The sequence below is a fragment of the Urocitellus parryii genome, chromosome 14 (genome assembly GCF_045843805.1).
Source record: "Urocitellus parryii isolate mUroPar1 chromosome 14, mUroPar1.hap1, whole genome shotgun sequence".
NCBI classification, from domain to species: Eukaryota; Metazoa; Chordata; class Mammalia; order Rodentia; family Sciuridae; genus Urocitellus; species Urocitellus parryii.
The window spans coordinates 23,267,983-23,291,037 of NC_135544.1; the positions used below are offsets into that span (position 1 = coordinate 23,267,983).

Here is a 23,055-nt window from a genome sequence, read left to right on the forward strand (position 1 = left end):
GTGTGATCACAAAAACTGATGAGCCTCCCACATCTATAGCTGGACACACAGCATCCAGAGCTGTTGAACCTTCTCTGCCTCAGAGAGTTGCAACCCAGCCTGTGGTCCAGTCCCACAATTCCTGCAGTGTAGGCCACTGAGATGCCCATAGACATTGTTGATTATAGCTGAAGAAGCTACACACTGTACTAAAGCTCCCACTTGGAACCAAAGCCAATATAGCCTATTCAACCAGTACTTTAGGACATATCACCAGGAGAAAGTCTTTTACTATGAAAGCTACCCTATAAAATTAGTAAAGGCAACTGATATACCAAATGTACAAAAAGCATGAAAAACCAAGATAACCTGCTGCCTCCAACAGAATACATTAATTCTCTAGGAACAGATCCCAGAGAAAAGGAAATTGACCAATTGCCTGAAAAAGAATTCAAAGTACTTATTTTAAGGAAGCTTATGAGATAAGACTGACAGACAATTCAACAAAATTGTGAAAACAATGAATTATATGAATGAGAAATTTAGTAAAGAGAGATCATAAAAAAAGAACAAACAAATCTTAGAGCAAAAGATTTCAGTAAGTGAAATTAAAAATACAGTTGAGAACCTCAACAACAGAATAGGTTAGACGGAAGAATTTCTGAACTTGAAGATAGTTCTTTGAAAATAACCCAGTTAGACAAAAAGAAAAGTTTAAAGTATGAAGAAAGCCTTTAAGACCTATGGGACAACATTAAACAAACAAACTTTCACATTATGGGTGTTCCAGAAAGAGATGAAAAGAGAAGAGAAAGGCATAGAAAGCCTATTCAACAAAATAATTGCTGCAGACTTTCCAAATCTTGACAGACAGACAACCGTGTCTAGAAAGCTCCAAGGATTTTAAATTTAAATAGATCCTCTCCAAATTATATCGTAGTCAGACTGTTAGAAGCACAAAGCCAAAGAGAGAATTCTAAAAAGAGCAAGAAAAAAGCATCAACTAACATATAAGGAGATCCCTGTTAGATAAATAGCAAGGTTTCAGCAGAAACCTTATAGACCAGGAGAAAATGGGATTATGTGATCAAACTCCTGGGATTTAGTGACGGGGAAAAACCTGAAAACCAAGAATACTATATCCAGCAATGTCCTTCAAAAATAACCTTTTCCTAGGGCAAGCAAAAACTTAGAGAATTTATCACAACCTGACTAGCCCCCCCTACTTCACCCCCCCACCCCATGCTTAAGATAATTAAAGGGAAATAAAGGGGAAGGGTATCCCAATTCAAAAAGAGGGAGTCAAATTGTCACTGTTTGAAGATGACGTGGTCTTATATGTAGAAAAATCTTAAATGCTGCACCAAAAACTATTAGCATTAATAAACAAGTTTAGTGAAATTGTGAATACAAAATTAACACATAAAAATTAGTATTGTTGCAGTATGCCAGAAGTGAATTATCCAAAATAAAATCAAGAAAGCAGTTCATTTACAATAACTACCAAAAAAGAAAATAGAAATAAATTTAACTATAGTGTTAAAGGTATTTACAATGGAAACTATAATACCTCTGAAAGAAATTAAAGAAGATACGTAGACAAAGGAAAGACATTCTGTGTTCATGGATTGGAATAGTCAATACTATTAAAATGTCCATTCTATCAAAGCCATCTAGAGATTCAGTACAATCCCTACTAAAGTAACTCTACTACTCTTCACAAAACAATAATAATAATTATAAAATTTGTATGGTGCCACAAAAGATTCCAAGTAGTCAAAAGCATTCTTGAGCAAAAAGAACAAAACAAGAGGTATTACACTATTTGATTTCAAAATATACTACAAAGCTGTAATAATCAAAACAGCAAATTATTGTCATAAAAGCAGATGCATATATCAGTGGAACAGAACAGAAAGCCTAGAATCAACCTATACATTTATAGCCAACTGATTTTTAACAAAGGTGCCAAGAACACACAGTGGAGAAAGGACAGTTTTTCATTTTTTCCAGTAAATGGTGGTGGAAAAATTAGGCCTCCACATGCAGAAGAGTGAAACTGGGCTCCTAATCTCTTTCCAGTTACAAAAACAACTCACAATGGATTAAAGACTTAAATGTAAGACCTGAAATCATGAAACTACTAGAAAAAACAAGGGAAATGCTTCAGGACATTGGGATGGGCAAGGAGTTTTTAGACAAGACCCTAAAGCATAGGAAACAAAAGCAAAAATAGACAAATGGGTTATATATCACTAAAAAGCTTCACTCAGTAAAAGAAATAATTATCAGAGTGAAAGGACAACCTACAGAATGGAAGAAAATATTTGTAAGCTATACATCTGATTAGAGGTTAGTATCCAGAATGTGTAAGAACTCCAAAAATTCAATACTAATCAAGTAACCCAATTAAAAAATGGGTCATAGACTGATATAGACATTTCTCAGAAGATGCACAAATAGCTAAGAGGTGTATGAAAAGATGCTCAGTCTCATTAATCATCAGGGAAATACAAATCAAAACTACAGTGAGATAAAATTTCACACAGATGAGAATGGCTATAATAAAAAAGATGAATAATGAATGCAAGTGAGGGTGCAGAGTGGGAATGCAAATTAGTACAGAAATTATGAAAATCAGCATAGAGATGCCTCAAAAAAATTACAAATTGAAGTACCATATGATCCAACAATTCCATTATGGGAGTAAGTCAAAGAGATATCTATACTGCTGTGCTATTGTTGCACTATTCAGAATAGACAAGAAATGCAAGCAACCTAAGGGCCAGCAACTGAAGAATGATACACATACAAAATAGAATACTATTTGACCATAAAAAGAATGAAATTCTGTTGTTCATAGCAACATACATGGAACTAGAGATCATTTAGTTTAAAGTAAGTCATGCACATAAAGACAAATAGTGCATGATCTCATCATGTCTAATCTAAAAAAGTCTATCTCATAAATGCCGAATGTTTTCTCTGATATAAGGTGATTGATTCATAGTGGGGTAGAGAGGGAGAGCATGGGAGGAATGGATGAATTCTAGATAGGGAAGAGGGGTGGGAGGGAAATGGAGGGGGCAGGGGATTAGAAAGGATGGTGGAATATGATGGACATCATTATACAAAGTACATGTATGAAGACTTGAATTGGATATCTACATACTTTATATACAAACAGATATAAAAATTGTGGTATATATGTGTATTAAGGATTATAATGCAAAAAAAAAAGAATAGCGTTACCTTAGATTAGGTAGAAGGAAGTGAAAGGGGAAGACAGGGGATGTAGGGATAAGAAAGGTAGAATGAAACAGACATTATTACTTTATGTATGTATGTGACTGTATGACCAATATGATTCTACAATATGTATACTCAAAAAAATGAGAAATTATATCTCATTATGTATGTTATATCAAAGTATATAAGTATATTCTACTGTCGTGTATAACTAATTAAAACAAATAAAAAATTAATTTAAAAAAGCCCCCAAAAAAGTCTATCATAGAAGTGGAGAATCAAATAGTAATTTCTAGAGCCTGGGAAAGATATGGGGGAAAGTAGGGGTGGAGAGAAGATTGTTTGTTTATGGGTAAAGGGGTACAATTGGATAGGAGAAATAACATGTTCTTTAGTACAGTAAGATAACTATAGTTGACAGTGATTAATGGAATATTTCAAAATAGCTAACGAGAGGTATTTGAATATTTTCAACACAAATAATTGATAAATGCCTGAGGTGATAAATATGCCAGTTACTCTGATACAATCATTGCACATTGAATACATCTTTAAATGTCACACTCTACCCAATAATATATACAATTACTACGTCTCAAAAATAATAATATATCTTTAAAAAGATAGATATCCTTAAGCTATAATGTATTACCTTTTTCATTAGATCTTTGTATTCTCTTTTGTTATCTCAGTCTAAATGCTTAATTTGATATTAGAAACCTTTCTTTTGGTTTTCCTTAACAGCCCAAACATTTCTTCTGATTGTCCATTTGACTATGATTTAGTATCCTTTGGGTGCTTATTACCCAGTGACCAATTATTGTTTTATCCACAAGAACTCATTTATTCATGCAGTAAATATTTACCTAGCCTCTTACACATGTCAGGCACTGTCAGGGAGCTAAAAAAGTAAGAATTTCCTGTTTTTCTCAAAGAATTAAAGCTTTAATAACAGAGATATATAGTAAACTCCCCCATTGTGAGTGGAGAGAAGGAATAAAAATGATGTAATAGGAATTTATAAAGGAAATAAGTAGAATTTATAAGGTAAAATATTGACTCTCAAGGAAAATGCATTGTCAGCATTTAAGATAAATCATAAGAAAGGTGGTCATTGAGTGTTGATCTGGGGCAATAGATTATAAAATAAAGAGGGTATGAAAACAGAGTAAAAAGAGTATAAGAATCACATATTTCATTTGATATGGAGCAAAAATTCATTTCTTTGGCAATACCTGGGAAGGTATAAGTGCTCATGTTCAGAGAAATTGCAAACTAAACAGGGAACTGAAGTAGAACTAAAATATTACTCAAGATGACTGTAGTTCAATGACTATCCCAGCTTCTAGAGCTCATCCCAGGCACAGATGAAAATTAGGTTCATTCTTATTTTTAATCAACATGTTTGGCTTAGACTTTGGTTAGCATCTCTTCATTTCATAAAGTTTAGCAGAAAATAACCATTGAATGTATTGATAATTACTAGAGGTCTACAGCAGAAAGAATAAAAATAAAAAAGCATTAAAGAGACCTGAGAAGTAACAACACCAAACTCTGGGTGGCTAGAAGAGCATGCATCACAATTCCAGAGAAACTCTTGAAAAGGTCTCAGGCACAGGTTGGCAGGGAAAAACCCAAATACTGAAATTGGGAAATAGAGAACTCAGAGGTGAAATTGGGAAACCAGATGCTCTTTTCCTGTTCCCAGAACAGGATAAGCAACACCCAAATCCCTGGCCTGAGAGTATTTGGTTACCTCAAACTTGGCACAGGATTGGTTCCAGAGACCGATGGGAAAGCATGAATTCAAGACATAAAGGATTACATTCAATCTCTTAAAAATTTTAACTAGAACAGATTTTTAAATTGATATTTTAATAAGCTATAGATAACCTCCACGATATGATGTGCTACTTATTACCTAACAAAACTTGTGTTACTAGTCTTTTCTGAATTGAAGAGCTTGGTTAATAGGTTTGGTAATAATACTAAAACCATCCAAACAAAGCTAGGACTATATGCAGAGAAAATATTTCACCTTTTAATACCATTTTGGAAAAGGCATATCTAAAAAATATGGAATGCAAAAACTTTGTGTAATGTTTACTTTAGAGAAATGATTTCTTTCAAGCTAAGTTAGCTCAGTTTTCAATTATCTATTCTCTTACCCTTCAGTTTTTCTTATTAGCCAGTACAAGACTAAGGGTTTTCTCTTTAATATTTCTTAACATTTTAAAGGCTGTCACTTCAACTTCTCAAATATGTGTTTTTCAATTTGACTGTTAATCTACAGAAATTAAGATTTTTTTTCTCAAATTACTGTGACTTCTATATACCCTCTCAGTCACTTTATCCCTTCAGTTCATAAATAACATAGCCCATATGTTACCACTTTTGAAAGACTCATTTTTAAGTGCATAATATTGAACTGATAATAATGATTTTCCCTTTAGCAATTAATGTTTTAACAACTAATAAATATAAATCAGGCTTTTGAGTTTTCAGATTGGCTTTTATGCTTTACGCTTATTGGTGGATTTTTACTATTTTGGAAATTTTGATACAAAAAGTATCATTTACTGAAAAATAAATATTAATGAAAGATTATTTAGGTTAATTTTAGGCTTTAGAAATTAATTTTAAAGGATAAATTATTTAAATAAGCAAAAAATGGAATTTAAAATACAGTGGATTAGCTAGCAAATACAGGTATATTTGTATTAACCTATTCCTTGTAATATGCCATTGTGATCCAGGGAAATGGCTGTATTTGTTTTTTAAAAAGTTCAGAATATTAACATGATATAAGGTCATTGTAATTTATAGGCAAGCAGAACTGACAAGAGAATTAGTAAACTGATTTGACATTTCCTCCTTTATTTGTTGATGAGTGTTTCCGAATGTTCATAATAGTGATGTTAAAACTTCAGAGGGTTGAAATTTTTTTTTTTTAAACTTTGAGAAGTTCTAAAGTAAAGCTAAATCTCTTAAAGGTCTGGATTCCTTCTGACATTTCGGTAATGTACTGGCCTGCAGCTTCCCTTTCCTCAGAGATTCTATTATATCAGATATTCTCAGCAGAACTTCCTGGGCTACTCTATGATAATTTACTATATACTGTGAAGTTTTACTTGGTCAGAACTTTATCACAGTAAAAAATTATTAAATTCTTCATCTTGTGCCATTATATCATAGTCTGTAGATAAACTACAGACAAGTAAGCATGTAAATTCAAAATGGTTGAAATAGTTAGGCATATGTAGGCAGAACAAGCTTATTTATTTACATTTGTTTCTAAAACAGTTTTAGATTAAGTAATCTTCCAATTGATTAATTGTTTTATAATTAATTCATCTGTATATAATAAACTCATACCAAGTATTTGTTGAAAGAATGATTATATATTAGCTTATTAGTTGATGTTAAATATTCAACTTGGAAAGTATACTAATTTATTTATTAGTTAATAAAAGGAGACCAGGTAGACACCAATTCCTGATAATTCTCAAAATCAATAGCAAACATTACTTTTATTAGTGGTTCATTAGAAGCATCCTCCTCAGCCCTGTGAAGATCAGAAGTTCAAGGCCAGCCTGTGTAGTAAATAAGACCCTATCTCAAAAAAAAAAAAAAAAGTACTTTGTTATAGAATCATTCTCCTCAGGACAAGTCAAGAATGGTTAATATTATTATATTTTCCAAAATCATTTTACATGCCTATACTTCTGATAACTAGAACAATGAAAAAAAAGGAATTACAGAAAGGAGAAGCTACAACTGTCAACATTTTGAAAGAATTTATTATCATCTACTTAGACAAAATAAGAAAAGTTATTCAAATTAATGAGACACTTTAATAAGATAGTTGGACACTAAGCAAATACATTAAAGTTCCCAGCTTTCCCACACATCAAAAATAACCAGTTGAAAATATAATAGAAATAAAAGTTCTCATTCTCAATTTAGATTACTCAGAAATTATAGAAAACTGCAAAACTTTAAAAAATTTTTTCGTTGTTGACAGACCTTTATTTTATTTACTTATTTATATGTGGTGCTGAGACTCGAACCCAGTGCCTCACACATGCTAGGCAAGCGCTCTACCACTGAGCTAGAACCCCAAAACTACAAAACTTTACTGGAAGTTATAATTGAAGAATTGAATAAATTCTGTTTCTATTGCCAGGTTGGAAAAATAATATTGTGAGACTTTCATGTTTCCCTAAATTAACCCAAAATTTGGTGTCAACCCAAACAATGCTAGTAGGAATTTAAAAGTGTAACTTGACAAAGTGATTTTGAAGTTCACTAACATTTTTTAAAGCATACTTAGAAAATACAGTAATTAAAAAAGTATTCCATTAGAGTAGAAAGACACAAATAAGTCAGTGGAAGAGAATAGAAAATTTTAAACCCAATCCAAAGATTGATGTCCTCTTCTGCATTCTTCCCATCTCATTCTCAGATAACCTGATGAGTCCAGTTATCCTCAGTTGTTGGCAATTAGACTTTTCTGAAATTAGGCCAGTTTACTGGGATTGCAATAATTGTTCTTCACTTTTTGCCAGTCCATATTTCATTTGAGCAGTACCAATATTTATTAGATTGTGTGATTATACTAAATTGAGACAAGGCAACGGAAGAAGCAACAAGCTGGTGGTATCAAAGCCTTCTTAAGCACCTATACTCTAGTTTTCTCTTTAATTCATAAATCATATTCTTCTCTTTTAGGGTGCATGTGCGAGCCCATGGGTGTGTACACACACAAACATATATATTTGGGGGCATTTGGACACAAAATGTTCCCATACTTCTCCCCAACCCTTCTTTTGAGACCTGTGGGCACCACCTAATGCTGTATCAAAAGTTATGAGTACTGTTGCTAAGGCAACAAGGGGTGCAATTCATGCAGTGAAGTATTAATGAAAACCATTAACTCTACTTGGTAAGATTTGTTCTCATACCCTTATTTCAGTGGTTAAAGAATGCAAATATTACAGGCTGTTAAACTGTAGGAAAATAGTAATAAGCGCTAGAATAAAAGTGGTGACAATGGGTGGATGTAAGAAATTAAAGGGGAGCTATAGGCTTTGTTAATTGTTGGCAGAGGTAAAGGAGAAGGAGTTGTAAGCATTAGCTCATAAAATGTGGATCAAGTTCCCAGCTACAGTGGTCAAGCAGGTTTAGCATGCTGGGACAATTAATAGACTATGCTTAAGGAAGGAAAATTTGATGAGAAAACAGGCACCATAGACACTAATGGCAGCACGAGGTAGAGGCAGAAATCACAGATCAAGTTATATTAAGTTGAAGTAAATATACAGTTTATAAGCAAAATTGTGATTCATTACATTCATCTGAGGCTTCAAGTTGTAGTAGAAAAACAGTGGGAGTTCAGTCAGTGGTCAACCATGAAATTCACTGGAGATAAATCATAATTGATTTGGGTTACTAATAAGCCCAGGGAAATAGTCTAGTAAGAAAAAAGCAAAATAGGTGCAGAATAATATGTACAGTAGGCTTTAAAAGTGTCAAGAACTGAGAACTGGATTGGAAAAATATGCATTAATATTTGTTTGTATGAGCACGGAATACGTGAATTTGCCTCGAAACTGGTTCCATTAGTTGCACATAGGAAGAAAAATTAACTGGAAAAAAGACAGGAGTAAAGGAGGTTGTTTTACTGCAAAAAAAAAAAAAAAAAAAAAAAAGCAGGGGGCTGGAAATATAGCTCAGTTGGTAGAGTGCTTGCCTCACATGCACAAGGCCCTGGGTTCGATTCCCAGCACCACCAAAAAAAAAGCAGACTGGTCACAGGCAAGATTTGTTTCCCAGCTCTTAGAGGAAGAAAGCCCTGGAATATGTGTATACAAGGTTACTAAGCTGGTAACTTAGCACTAGTAAGGGAGATTATTGTTCATAATTATCATTAGGTAGTTTAGTGTGTCATGTTTTACTCTCGGCAGAGCCAAAACAATTTCCTATTATCTATGGATTGCTTGAGCAGTTGTTATTAATACAATACTGAGCCCTTTTGTCTTTGGTATGGGTTGCTTTATCTTCGAGATACCATTTTCTTTTCTTATTGCTCCTCTTAAGAATTTTTCAAAACCTTTTGTTTTCTGTTAGATTAAATCCAGTGCTTTAGCCTGGGGTTCAGAAATCATTATTAACTGGCCATATCTTCCCTTTACTTCTTCATGAATGTAAATCCTCTATTCCAGGGAAGACCATCATCATCTTTCAGATGTGCTGGATAAACTTGCAGGGTACATCTCTCTTTAAAATACATAAAACTTGTATTTTCTTCTTAAGGAAAACTTCTTTTTTTATTTTTCAGTTTTTCTTTTTTATTGGTTGTTCACAACATTACAAAGCTCTTGACATATCATATTTCATACATTAGATTGAAGTGGGTTATGAACTCCCAATTTTACCCCAAATGCAGATTGCAGAATCACGTCAGTTACACATCCACAATTTTACATAATGCCCAATTAGTAATTGTTGTATTCTGCTACCTTTCCTATCCCCTACTATCCCCCCTCCCCTCCCCTCCCATCTTCTCTCTCTACCCCATCTACTATAATTCATTTCTCTCCTTGTTTATTTTCCCATTCCCCTCACAACCTCTTATATGTAATTTTGTATAGCAATGAGGGTCTCCCTTCATTTCCATGCAATTTCCCTTTTCTCTCCCTTTCCCTCCCATCTCATGTCTCTGTTTAATGTTAATCTTTTCTTCCTGCCCTTCCTCCCTGCTCTGTTCATAGTTGCTCTCATTATATCAAAGAATACATTTGGTATTTGTTTTTTAGGGATTGACTAGCTTCACTAAGCATAATCTGCTCTAGTGCCATCCATTTCCCTGCAAATTCTATGATTTTGTCATTTTTTATTGCTGCATAGTACTCCATTGTGTATAGATGCCACATTTTTTTTTTATCCATTCATCTATTGAAGGGGACACCCATAGCACAAGAGTTAACAAGAATAAACAAATGGGACTTACTTAAACTAAAAAGTTTTTTCTCAGCAAGAGAAACAATAAGAGAGGTAAATAGGGAGCCTACATCATGGGAACAAATTTTTACTCCTCACACTTCAGATAGAGCCCTAATATCCAGAGTATACAAAGAACTCAAAAAATTAGACAATAAGATAACAAATAACCCAATCAACAAATGGGCCAAGGACCTGAACAGACACTTCTCAGAGGAGGATATACAATCAATCAACAAGTACATGAAAAAATGCTCACCATCTCTAGCAGTCAGAGAAATGCAAATCAAAACCACCCTAAGATACCATCTCACTCCAGTAAGATTGGCAGCCACTATGAAGTCAAACAACAACAAGTGCTGGCGAGGATGTGGAGAAAAGGGTACTCTTGTACATTGCTGGTGGGACTGCAAATTGGTGCAGCCAATTTGGAAAGCAGTTTGGAGATTCCTGGGAAAGCTGGGAATGGAACCACCATTTGACCCTGCTATTGCCCTTCTCGGACTATTCCCTGAAGACCTTAAAAGAGCATGCTACAGGGATGCTGCCACATCGATGTTCATAGCAGCACAATTCACAATAGCTAGACTGTGGAACCAACCCAGATGCCCTTAAGGAAAACTTCTTTTTAACATCAACCTATAGTACTTTTTTTTCTATTTACTTTCATTTGACAACTTATTACTTTCTCCATGTTTGTATCTTTTCTTTTTCCAACTAATATTGTGTTATTCTACATAGATTGTAAACATGTTAAAGTCAGACACCCCTTATTCCTTTTCATGTACATACCATCAGAAAACGGGGAATGGGACTAGGGATGTAGCTCAGAATCCTTGACCAATGTCATGTACAAGGCCCTGGGTTCTATCCCCAGTACTGCAAAAAAAAAAAAAAAAAAAAAAAAAGGAAAGAAAAAGTAGGGAGTGAAATTTTATTTCTTTTAGTGTTTATTTAATTATTTGTGTAATGTTTTGAAATGTCATCATCTTCAAAATGATGGAAAACATCATTTGTCTGACTTTTCATTTAATAAAGTGTTACTTAGAAATAAAAAAGTAGTCTCTTTGTTGACAATTCTTTTGGATAGCTTGTTTTGATTTCCCAAAGTATGAGATACTTAATTAACTTTAATATTTTGTACATAATTTGCTTTAAGACTCAATAGGCAAAAAATAGAGACAATAAAGATAATAAACTTGCCATCCTAAATAAGAAGTTTTTCTAATATAAATTAGTTTTATGAAATATGTGAAAATTTACATATTGTTGGTGAGCCCATAAATAACTAAAAACTCCTTTAGGATGTATAAAAAGGTCTTGCCTAACCAATTCTACTCATAGGAATTAATCCCAAGGAACTACTTGTGGATATTTCTAAATATTTTCAAGCCTGATTTGAGGCGGGGCTTGGAGTTCTGGGAATTGAACTAAAGGGTACTTGACTCACATCCCCTATTTTATATTTTATTTAGAGACAGGTCTCACTGAGTTGCTTATTAGCATCTCAATATTGCTGAAACTGGCTTTGAACTTGTGATCCTCCTGCCTCAGCCTCCTGTGCTGCTGGGATTACAGGTGTATGCCACCTCGCCTGGCAAGCTGATTATTATACCATTGTTTTATAATAGTAAAAAGCTAAAAATCATCTGAATATTTAGCCACGATGAATTGTTTATTATTATTTATAAAATCTTACCATGAAATATTGTAGTTTTTCAAAATAGTCTTCTACTTTAATAGTGACATAGGATAATGGTCCTAATAGTTAAAAAGACTATAGATTACTAAACTCTGTATGTAGTATAATCCCATTTTTTTCAAAAAAGAAAGCAAAATAATTATATCTATTGATTTTTAAATTCTATCTTCCAATTATATGCAGTAGCTACTAGAATATCCTAATGGCATAGGAAAGTGGCCCTGATATATTTAATGAAGTTCTGATTATTGAATAGCATAAATAGTTTAATTCCATTTCTTTTGCCAAAAATGATACAATATATCTATAAATATTTAAAAATGCTTCTACATTGTATAGACATTAATTTTATAATCAGGAAATCCTTCTATTAAAAATTAATTTCCTATATTTAGTTCAGAAAGAAAATAAATAACAATGGAAAATTGTCTATAAGGAAATGAACAAAAACAGGACCCCCCCCCCAAACTTCTAATTCTGTTCATCTTGACTCTAGGCAAAATTCAGAATGACTCTTGGTGGTTAATATACCATAATGATCTAGATTTAGTAATTCCAACTTTAATTGAACCATTACTTCTGTATGATTACCTTAGTGATAGTCATGAGCAGCATATCAGGCTTTACTTTCTCCTTTTAGAAAATTAATGGACTTAAGTGAATTGACTTCTAATCAAATAAAGAAGTATATAGAGGGTACATGGTAAGCATTCAGCAAGTGTTGGTGTTTTCACTAAAGGTACCACTGGCTCTGTAATTTAATGTTCTCTACAACCAAAACTTAAGATATAAACCACTCAAAAAATAATAAATCTTTGAAGTGCCTATTCAGAAATCTTCAAGTCTTTAATGACATTCAAAGTAGAGTCTTTTGATTCATTTTATTCATGTAAATTACTTATTTATAAAATGATGAAGGTTCTCCAGAATACCAAATATTTTCACACTTTTTCATTACTTGATTAATTTACTATTAACATAATTAAAGATATTTATCTTCTAAAAGGAGAAGTTGTTTCACACATTCAAAATTTATTTGCTTTATTAACTTTAGGTTGCTGTTGGCAGAACAGATATTGAAGACTTAGATCTCTACGCTACATCTAGGGAAAGGCGATTTCGTTTGTTTGCATCTATAGAATGTGAAGGGCAGTTATTCATGACTCCATATGATTTTATTTTGGCTGTTACGACAGATGAGCCCAAATGTAAGTATATTTTAAGATTATCTTAATCATGTTAGATTATATTGTTATCTCTATTTTGTAAAAGTATGCAGCAGTATATGCTTTTTAGAATAACTAGAAAAATAGTATAGTATTTCAGGACATATACTATACAATGTTACCATAATATTTCTTATAAACCCTTGTCTATTTTCTTTTATCAGAAATTATCAATTGTTTCCTCTTCCTTGTACATTAAAATTCAACACCAACTTACTTTTGATATTCTTTATAATAGGCTCTGCATACTCATACTTTTATCTAATCTGAACAGATTAATTCAGAAGAGTGGCTTTGAAATTAGCTATGGTCAATAGCACTTGTCATTGCTCCTGCAATATAAATATAGGTTAATTTTTTCTCACATTTCCACGTGTTAGTGGTTCTCAAACCTTTTGGCATTATCACATTCTTGCAAATTTCTTGATTCCTAATTTAATAATAGATAACTGGATTCTCATATGTGTTTTTGTTTTCAACCTATTAGAATATATATTTTATTCATATAAATTACTTATTTATAAAACAATATTAAATTTCTCCAGAAGACCAGATATTTTCACACTTTTTCATTTACTTAATTCATGTAAATATATGAAGGATATCCACCTCACTGATAATTGTAAATATTCTTTGATACTGTCTCATAGCATGGCTAGTGGTAGCTCAAGCTTCAGAAGTCTCCAAAGATAGTGGTGAAAGAGTAATGACTGGCTTCACTGAATGAATGTTAGTAGAAATGAGGTTTGAAGAGAAAAATTATGATTTCAGTTTAGACATAATGTGTTTAAGATATGTTGAACATATGAAAGATAAGACAAGTGGATCTGTCTCTTAATTCATTTGACTAAAAGAAAACTCAAAAGTGTTTAGAATCATAGAAGCCAAAGAAAATGGCCAAAATGATCAAATAAGAAGAATACTATTGAGAAGTTAAATAGTACATCTAATGGATGTACTATAGTGAAGATTATTGATGATTTTTTTAAAGTGATGTTTTAGTGGACTGATTAGGGCAGAGACCAGATTGTAGGGCTGCATAGCAGATGAAGAAGTGAAGATAGTGAATGTAAACAACTCTTTGGAGATATTTACAAAAAAAAAAAAAAAAAAAAAAGGAAATGTGGCTGGAGTGGAATTTAAGGTAGAGGCTTGATCTTGGAAGATTTTAGCCTATAATAAATACATTTTTAAATGAGATTTTGACCATTGACTGAGGGAGTAGCATGTAAAGGAGAGGAAACTATGTGAACAAAAATATAAAATCAAGAGGGTATTGGTATACTTATAGCAGCCCCTTTGGGAATATATAGGGCAGTAATAATAGAAAAGGCTGGAAAATTAAAAAGGGCTCCTTTAAAAAATAATTTGAAGGCTATGATAATTATATCCCCCTTATTAAATTGATTTTGTATAATATGGATTTTAAGTGTTTATTATTAAGTAGTCTGTATTAACTTTGTTAACTGCGAGTAATAATAACCTCAGAAGAATTTTTAGAGATTGAAAAACTGCTTAGTGTAGTGCTTGACACAGTGAGAATTTAGTGAATATTGATACAGTCATCATAATCATCATCATCACTTGAGTCCATAACCAGAATTTTTAAAAAATTTATTTGAAAACTAGAAAATTTCTTGTTTAGAAATTCCTCTTTAAAATTTAGACCTTAACAGGTGAATTTCATATTTAGAACTACAACTAGTAATTGATTACTTTTATACATCAAGAATTATTAATTTAGATTTTTTTCAATTTTTTTTTTTTTTTTTTAGTTGTAGGGACACAATATCCCCATTTTTATTTGTTTATTTTTAGGTGGTGCTGAGGATCAAACTCAGGGCCTCACGTGTGCGAGGCAAGTGCTCTACCACTGAGCTACAACCCCAGCCCTTAATTTAGATTTTTAAAAATGTATTGTTTTAAAAATATTTCATACATATAATATTAAATGTAAAGAACATAAACTATACCTTAAGAAATAAAATATTTCCAATAGAATTTAAGTCTTTTCTCTCCACCTAAGTTATATTTACATATGTAGTAATTTCATATGAGATAAATGAATTTAGAAAGTCAGAAAATCCTTTGAAGAACAGCCTTAATGGCTCTTTAATCTTTTTATTTTTACAAAAGCTAATAATATTGAACATGGAACATTTCCAGCAGAATGAATATATCTTTTGTGAATAATTTACTGTGGTAATCTCATAAACCCTACAAAACTCAAGAGTATGTCTAACTTCCTCTTTTGATAAATAGCTTATGAACATGTGCATGTACTTTTGCACCATTCATTTTTCTTTCTTTGTTTTATGGCTATATTTTAAGAGCAACAGAATCATAAATATTATATCTGTTCTTTTTTCATTGTTAAAAAGCAAAGTGGCATTGTTAAATGAATATATATAGTCTTATGGTTAATGTTATTGCTAAATTTTAATTTACAGCCTGTGATTTTAATCATTTGATTACATGTTTTTATATACTATCTTTGGTAAAGGAAGAATGTTATTATGACATAGAAATCTATCTCCATGAAAATTATTTTGTCAAAGTTTAGAAGCTTATTTCTTCTCTTTGGTCTTAAAATGAGTTGTTATATTGCCTTAAAAAGAGTTGCATAGCAAAAGAAAAGTACCTTTCTTGTAATTTTTAATTTGCTGTATTGTTAATTATACATTGCTCCATTCAATATAGAAACAATGATTGGTTGTCATCAGTGTAATAAAGCTAAAATAATATATACCAGTTTTCTTAATGCAGCTGTTATAAGACTTACTCAATTTGGAAATAATTCTTAGGCAGGCATTACATATTTATAATGTTCAAATATGAACAAAAAACAACAAAAAAAACAACAATACTGATTGAACATAAGTTTTATAATGCTTGCAATTTTCAGGGGTGTGAAGAGGAAATAGAAAAAGGAAGTGATCCCAAATGTTTTATTCAACTACAATACTAGTGTTCCAAGATGTTTCTTAAGTAGCTGTAGCAAAGAAGAATGAAAAAACACGATAAGAGTTTCCCTCTTACTTTACCTGCTCTGTCATCTCTTTTTCTCTTTCCCCATATCCTTCTTTGTGCTAGAGAGATCTTATCTATGAATTATTTTCAGGAATATTAATATGTCTTATTCCTATATGAATATTTTATGAATATTATTATTTGTGCTTTTAATCTCATAACATGTTTAATATGGAATAAATTTACTTTCTTATAAATCCAGGAATCCATCACCCTGCCACCTCCTTTTCCCTCCCACCCCTCAGCCCTATCTAGAGTTCATCTATTTCTCCCATGCTCCCCCTCTCTATCCTACTATGAATCAGCCTCCTTATATCAGAGAAAACATTTGGCATTTGGTTTTTGGGGATTGGCTAACTTCACTTAGCATTATCTTCTCCAACGCCATGCATTTGCCTGCAAATGCCATGATTTTATTCTCTTTTATTGCTGAATAAAATTCCATTGTATATATATGCCATATTTTTTTTTATCCATTCATCTACTGAAAGGCGTCTAGGTTGGTTCCACAGTTTAGTTATTGTGAATTGTGCTGCTATAAACATTGATGTGGCTGTGTCCCTGTAGTATGCTGATTTTAAGTCCTTTGGGTATAGCCCGAGGAGAGGGATAGCTGGGTCAAATGGTGGTTGCATTCTTAGATTTCCAAGGAACTCCATAATACTTTCCATATTGGCTGCACCAATTTGCAGTCCCACCAGCAATGTATGAGTGTACCTTTTTCGCCACATCCTCCCCAACACTTGTTGTTGTTTGTCTTCATAATAGCTGCCATTCTGACTGGAGTGAGATGATTTCTTAGAGTAGTTTTGATTTGCATTTCTCTAATTGCTAGAGATGTGTAAGAAGACACGAATTGGTGTCAACATACTTTATATACAACCAGAGACATGAAAAATTGTGCTATATATGTGTAATAAGAATAGTAATGCATTCTGCTGTAATTTATTTTTTTAATCAATAAAAAATAATATATTTAGGAATCACCAAACTAAAACAATCTCGTTATGGAAAAATATTTCCTATTCTACTGATAAAATTTATTATGAACAGTTTGTAGTACATGAAACAGATAAGATCATACCTTAAATTCAGATCTTGAGATTTAAAAACCCTTGCTTTTTGGACATAGAAGCCTGGCTTTGAGTTATGCTTGTAGATGGCTACTGAATATGGATATACATTACATGGAGTATTTATTATCTAATTATTTTATATTTATTTTAGTTGCTAAAACATGGAAGTCGCTATCCAAACAGGTAAGTTAAAGCTCTTGGTATCCATATGCATGCATATTCATATACACATGCATACAAACACACACATACACACACATGTATTTATATATATTTTTTAAATTAAAATCACATCATGGTACTCTTTTTTTTTTATCCTCCATATTGTCAGAAAATAAAAAAGGTAGGAATTCCAAGGACTAGTAAAGCTATAGCTCAATGGTAAATATCATTTGTAAATGTAAATTGGTATACTCCTATTCTGAAAACAATTTGGTATTATCTGATGAAATTAAAGATAATATACACCCTGAACTTTGCAATTACATGCCTGCGTTTAAATTCTATAGCAATGCATACACATGTACCTAGTAAAGTTAAACTTGAATGTCCTTTATGACCCATTAATTTCACACCTGTGTGTATAACTAGAGAAACCATTGCTTATATGCAGGAGAGGTTCACAAAAATGTTGGTAGATTGTTCATAATGGCATAAAATAACATAAATATTAATAGTAGACATATAAATTTTGATATAATCATATGGTAAGTAGTATAGAATAATGAAAAAAGGCATTGTAGTAATGCTATAACTAAATGAACCTCAGTGAAATGTAATGATAAACAAAATAAGCAATTCACATAAGAAATATAATCCTATTTACATAAAGTCCCAAACTGGGAAAGTAAATCCATATTACTTAGGATTGCATTCATAGGTGGGAAGACTGAGAAATGATTAACATAAAATTCAAGATGTCCTTTACTTCTAGGGGAGGTAAAGGGTAACATCATCAGTGAGGAGCTTAGAGAGACTACTAATGTACTTATAATTTTCTCTTTTTTGATTTAGTCATTTCTAATTTCCTTAACTAAAGGGAATCCTCAAAAGCCTATGGCAATTGACACATTTTTCTGGTGAAACATTAGAGACATTTTCTTTAAAGTCAGATATAATAAAAATATACCTGCTATCACAACTATTTCACTACATTTTATTAGAGGCCTGGCAAAGTATTACATCTCATTAGCTTATATTTCTAGTTTGCCATAACAAAGTAGCACAGACTGAGTAACTTATCAGGCATTTATTTTCTCACAGTTCTGGAAGCTAGAAGTCTAAAATCTGGGCATCAACAGGTCATTTTCTTCTGAGGCCTCTTTCCTTGGCTCTAGATGGCTGTATTCTCCCTCTATCTTCACATAGTCGTTCCTCTGTGCATGTCTGTGTTCTGATCTCTTTTTATAAGGACACTGGTCATATCAGATTAGGGCCACCTCATACAATTACCTTTAAAGGATACCTCTCCAATATAGCCAGATTCTGAAATATTGGGAATTAGGACTTTACAAATGAATTTGGGGGGAAGGAGGACACAATTCAGGCCATAACATGTAAAATGACAAAGGGGGAAAAAAAAGAAAGGATCCCATGATTGGAATAGTAGCAAATAATATGCCTGAGAGAAAAATTTAAAAATGCAGAGATTTATTCAGATAAATTCAAGGTTATTATTGAATGTAAGATGAGTGAACCAAAGTTAATTAACGTGCTGGTTTGGGGCTTCTGCCATAGCAGTGGCAATTAGAAATTATTATCAAATAAATGAATTTCACAAGAATTATTATATACTTAAAAGTGTAATAATAGAAAGCGTGGAAGAAGTTATTAAGTCACATTTTTAAAAAGACAAGAGTAAATGAGCTGGGCGTTATAACACACACCTGTAATCCCAGCAGTCTGGGAGGTTGAAGCAGGAGGATTGCCAATTCAAAGATAGCTTCAGCAACTTTGGGAGAGAGAACCTATCTCAAAATAAAATAACAAAAAGGGCTGGGGATGTGACTCAGTGGTTAAGTGCCCCTGGGTGTATTCAATCCCTAGTACCAAATCAAAAAAAAAAAAAAAAAGGAAAGAAAAAAAGACATGAATAAATGGAGCATCATATTCATGGATGACAATAAGCTATCTCATAATGATACTGGTTTCCTCCAAATTTATCCATAAATTTAGTGCAACACTAACAAAAATTCCAACATAATTTAGAAACCATATAAATGTCAGTCATTAGAGGAATGGATAAAAAGAATTGTAAAACAGACATACCAAAGATAAATATAGTAATATAGAATTAAGATAAATAAATACGTTAGAGCTACATATATTGAAGTGAATAGACCTAGAAAATACAAGGATAAGCAAAATGACAAGTTGTAGAATAATATAGACTGTAGTTCTTTAAATACAATGACCTTTTCAAGGATGTATGTGGTCCAAGTCATTTTCATTATAATGCTGAAAAGATACTTGTTTTATTTACTCTTACTCCTTCAGAGTGTAGATTTTTCTAAGAGGCTGCATGATGAGTGATGATGTCATTGCTCTGACAGCTAATGGAATGTATGCTTGTGTATTCTTGTGCTTTAAAAAATTTTTGTTTTTACTTTAAAATAGATTTACCCATATAAACCATATGTCTTTTTAAGTATGTAAAGAGATGAATTTTAGAACTACTATTATAGACAACTGCTATGAAGCCATTAATATGAAAATGAAGAATATTTGATAGGAAAATATGCCCACAATATATGGACTAAAAAGAGGACATTCCAAAATAATAAAAGGAGGAAGATTTAATATTTGCAATAACAAATGCTATGTAAGGATTTCCAGCTACAGAATCAGATAAAAAGAATATTAAAGCTTACATGTGTTTATCTTGGATCGTAATTATTTTTTCTTATCTATGCTTACTAATTTTCCTATGATGTATATGTATTAACTGTATAATTTAAAAAAAACTGTACTCATTTGAGAAGGTTGTATAAATACCTTAAAAAGCATCTGTAATTTTGGGAAACTTAATTTAACTTAGAAAACATATATTCAATACTTCTTGCAATACTGCAGTTTAATTCTGACACTAATCACCAAGAGATTATATAAAGGCATAGTACCCAATGAGACTGCCTTCATTTCAGATGCTTGCTGCAAGTTCAGGGATCTCCAGGCACCATATTTCTGACCTACAAAACCAGGGGTTTGCCACAGTTCCTTACCACAATTCCCCTTAGGTTTAATGGAACTCAGAAAAATGCTATGCTAATGATTACAGTTTTATTACAAAAAATACAAATTAAGACCAGTCAGATGAAGAGACAAAGGGTTAGGTCTGGGAGGGACCTGACAAAGAGCTTTTTTTGCCCTCTTCCTGAGAAATCAGGGGGTGTTCACCAACCTGAAAGCTCCACTGAGCTTGGTATCCAGATCTTTTCTTGGGGTTTTATGACCTAGTATGATTATTTGAATCATTGACCATATGTATAATTGAACTCAATTTCTATTCCTTTTCCTCTCAAGACATTATGCCTGGGTCACTTCAAATCATAGTGTTCTTTCTGGTGATCAGATCCCATCCTGAATCATTTCCTTAGCATAAAGTCAAGTGTGATCCAAGATTTATAGTCTCCCTCCCAGGGGCCAGGGTCAAAAGTCAGTCAAGTTAACTTTTTATATAGCACTGCTACATACAAGAGAACAAGGTAGGCCCTGGGGATAAGGAGAGAGATTCTCATCATGAATCAAAATATAAAAATTTTAATAAATCTTAATTCCTCAAAGTTTTCGGAAAACAATGATCATTTATAAATACCACAGAGTATTTTCGGATACTGCCACATCAGGAAGTATTTATTTGAAGTGTTTCTGAAACCTGCATATGCCCCAAATTTCCTGGAGATATGTGAAAAAACAGTCTGATTCAGTAGGTCTGGATATAGGAATGGAAATTCATTCTTAACAAGTTCCCAGGTAACATCCGGATTGTGGGTGAACCACACAGTTTGAGTAAGAGGGATCAGATATAGAAATAGAAGTGGTCTCTGTTTCTTTTTTTTTTTTTTAATGTGTTACTAAGCAGAGTGGTTTTTAAATTTCAGATAAGTCTGTTATCTTACCAAATCCTTTAATCAGTATTCTTTACAATTAATCAAATTACAGTTTTTATTTAGTAATTTTTACGAAGTATGCACAATAATTCAAAATTGTTACATGAGCAATGATACAAACATTTAAATTCTTTAATAATATCCCACCAGCAGTATGTTTTTGTTTTTTGTTTTTTAAAGCTGACCAGGTAGCAGTTGAGTCTGTGTTCTTTCCTATTTAAATTAAAATCTGAAAAAATTTGAAACTGTCACAACTCAATATCCCTGTCTTTCCACTTTATCAGTTGTCCTTATTCTTTGAGTCACCATAAAAATACTCTTCATTCCTTTTTAGCATATTCCTTTATTAATCTCCTCTGCTCAAAACCCCCTCAATCCAGTAATGCTGAAAAGAACAATATGAGGCCAGATTATCATATTGACCTTGATGAAGAAATCCATATGGCTTTCATAAAACTATTCCTTTATAACTGACTCCAGAACTTAAACTTACTGTTTTATCTTGATATGGTTATCTTATCTATATATAACTCCAGTTACTTATCTGAAATTTTGAGTAGCTCTAATTCATTATAGGATCTTTATCATTTATTTTATATTTGCACTGTGGGCAAATATTATTATTTTGTGGTTGAATAAACTGCAGGACAAAAATAGGATAAATATACCACATTTCAGGTCTTTTAAATGATTTTTTTTGCTTGAACATTCAACTTTTTAACTCTATTTTTTAAGAAAGTATTTACATATATGACACCTTCTGTCATAGGAATTAAATCAAATGCTTTCAGAAACACCACCAGTTTGGAAGGGATCATCAAAGCTATTTCGAAATCTTAAAGAAAGAGGTAAGTTAATTGAGTACTTACACATTTTAATATTGACACTGCTGATTACACTATTCATGTGTGTATATTTCTCCCATACCTGTAGTAATTTTTAAAATTGCATATATGTATATAATATATAGAGAAAAATCTGAAAACTAAAACACCAAAACATGAATGCTTTTGGATAGTAATGTTATTTTTGGTGGCATGATTACGGGTGGTACGGGTGGTTGTTTTTATGTTATCTTTTTTACGTATATTACTTAATCTTCCATATTTTTTAATGACAGAATGAACTTTCATAATTTAAAAAAATACTTTTTAAAAAACCATGTTGAAAAGCACAAGTTATATTTACCACAATATAAAGCATGCTTCAAAGAATTAGATCTTGAGCTATTGATGTAGCTCAGTTGTAGAGCACTCACCTAAATTGCATGATGCCCTGTATTTAATCCCCAGTATTACAAAAGAAAGAAATTTTTTTTTAAAAAAAAGCTAAAAATAATAGATCTTCAAGTATCTATTTTTCTTCCTTTCATTTTGCTTCTAAGGAATTATGGATATTCCTGAATTTAATCACTATTAAAAACTTATCAGACATGTCTTTTGGCAGCCAAATTTACAAAATCCACCTGCTTAATTTACTCTATTATTATTATCTTATATCTAAATTAATTTGCTTGGAATCCTATTACATGGCTTTTATTGCAGTTTTCTTTCACAACATACTTTTTGTACACATTTATGGAAAAATTAGTTAATGAAATACATGCATATTAAACCTTAAATAACCTTTAACCTTAAAAAGAAATGACACATACTTGTTTAGATTTTTAAATAAAAGAATAT

General features: G+C 32.1%; 1 protein-coding gene across 6 annotated transcripts in view; it reads left to right on the plus strand.

Annotated features, from left to right (window-relative positions):
- The window catches only part of Micu3 (mitochondrial calcium uptake 3), a 97,576-nt gene that overhangs the window by 27,001 nt on the left and 47,520 nt on the right, over positions 1-23,055 (plus strand). For all 6 annotated transcript variants that reach the window (XR_013342404.1, XR_003300845.2, XM_026389487.2 and 3 more), the window contains exons 2-4: positions 12,987-13,140; positions 17,416-17,447; positions 22,143-22,221. Coding sequence is in view for 4 of the 6 variants with exons in the window: in XM_026389487.2 (XP_026245272.2) it covers positions 12,987-13,140; positions 17,416-17,447; positions 22,143-22,221 (265 nt within the window). In the remaining 2 variants the exon portion in view is untranslated. The remainder of the gene's footprint in view (positions 1-12,986; positions 13,141-17,415; positions 17,448-22,142; positions 22,222-23,055) is intronic.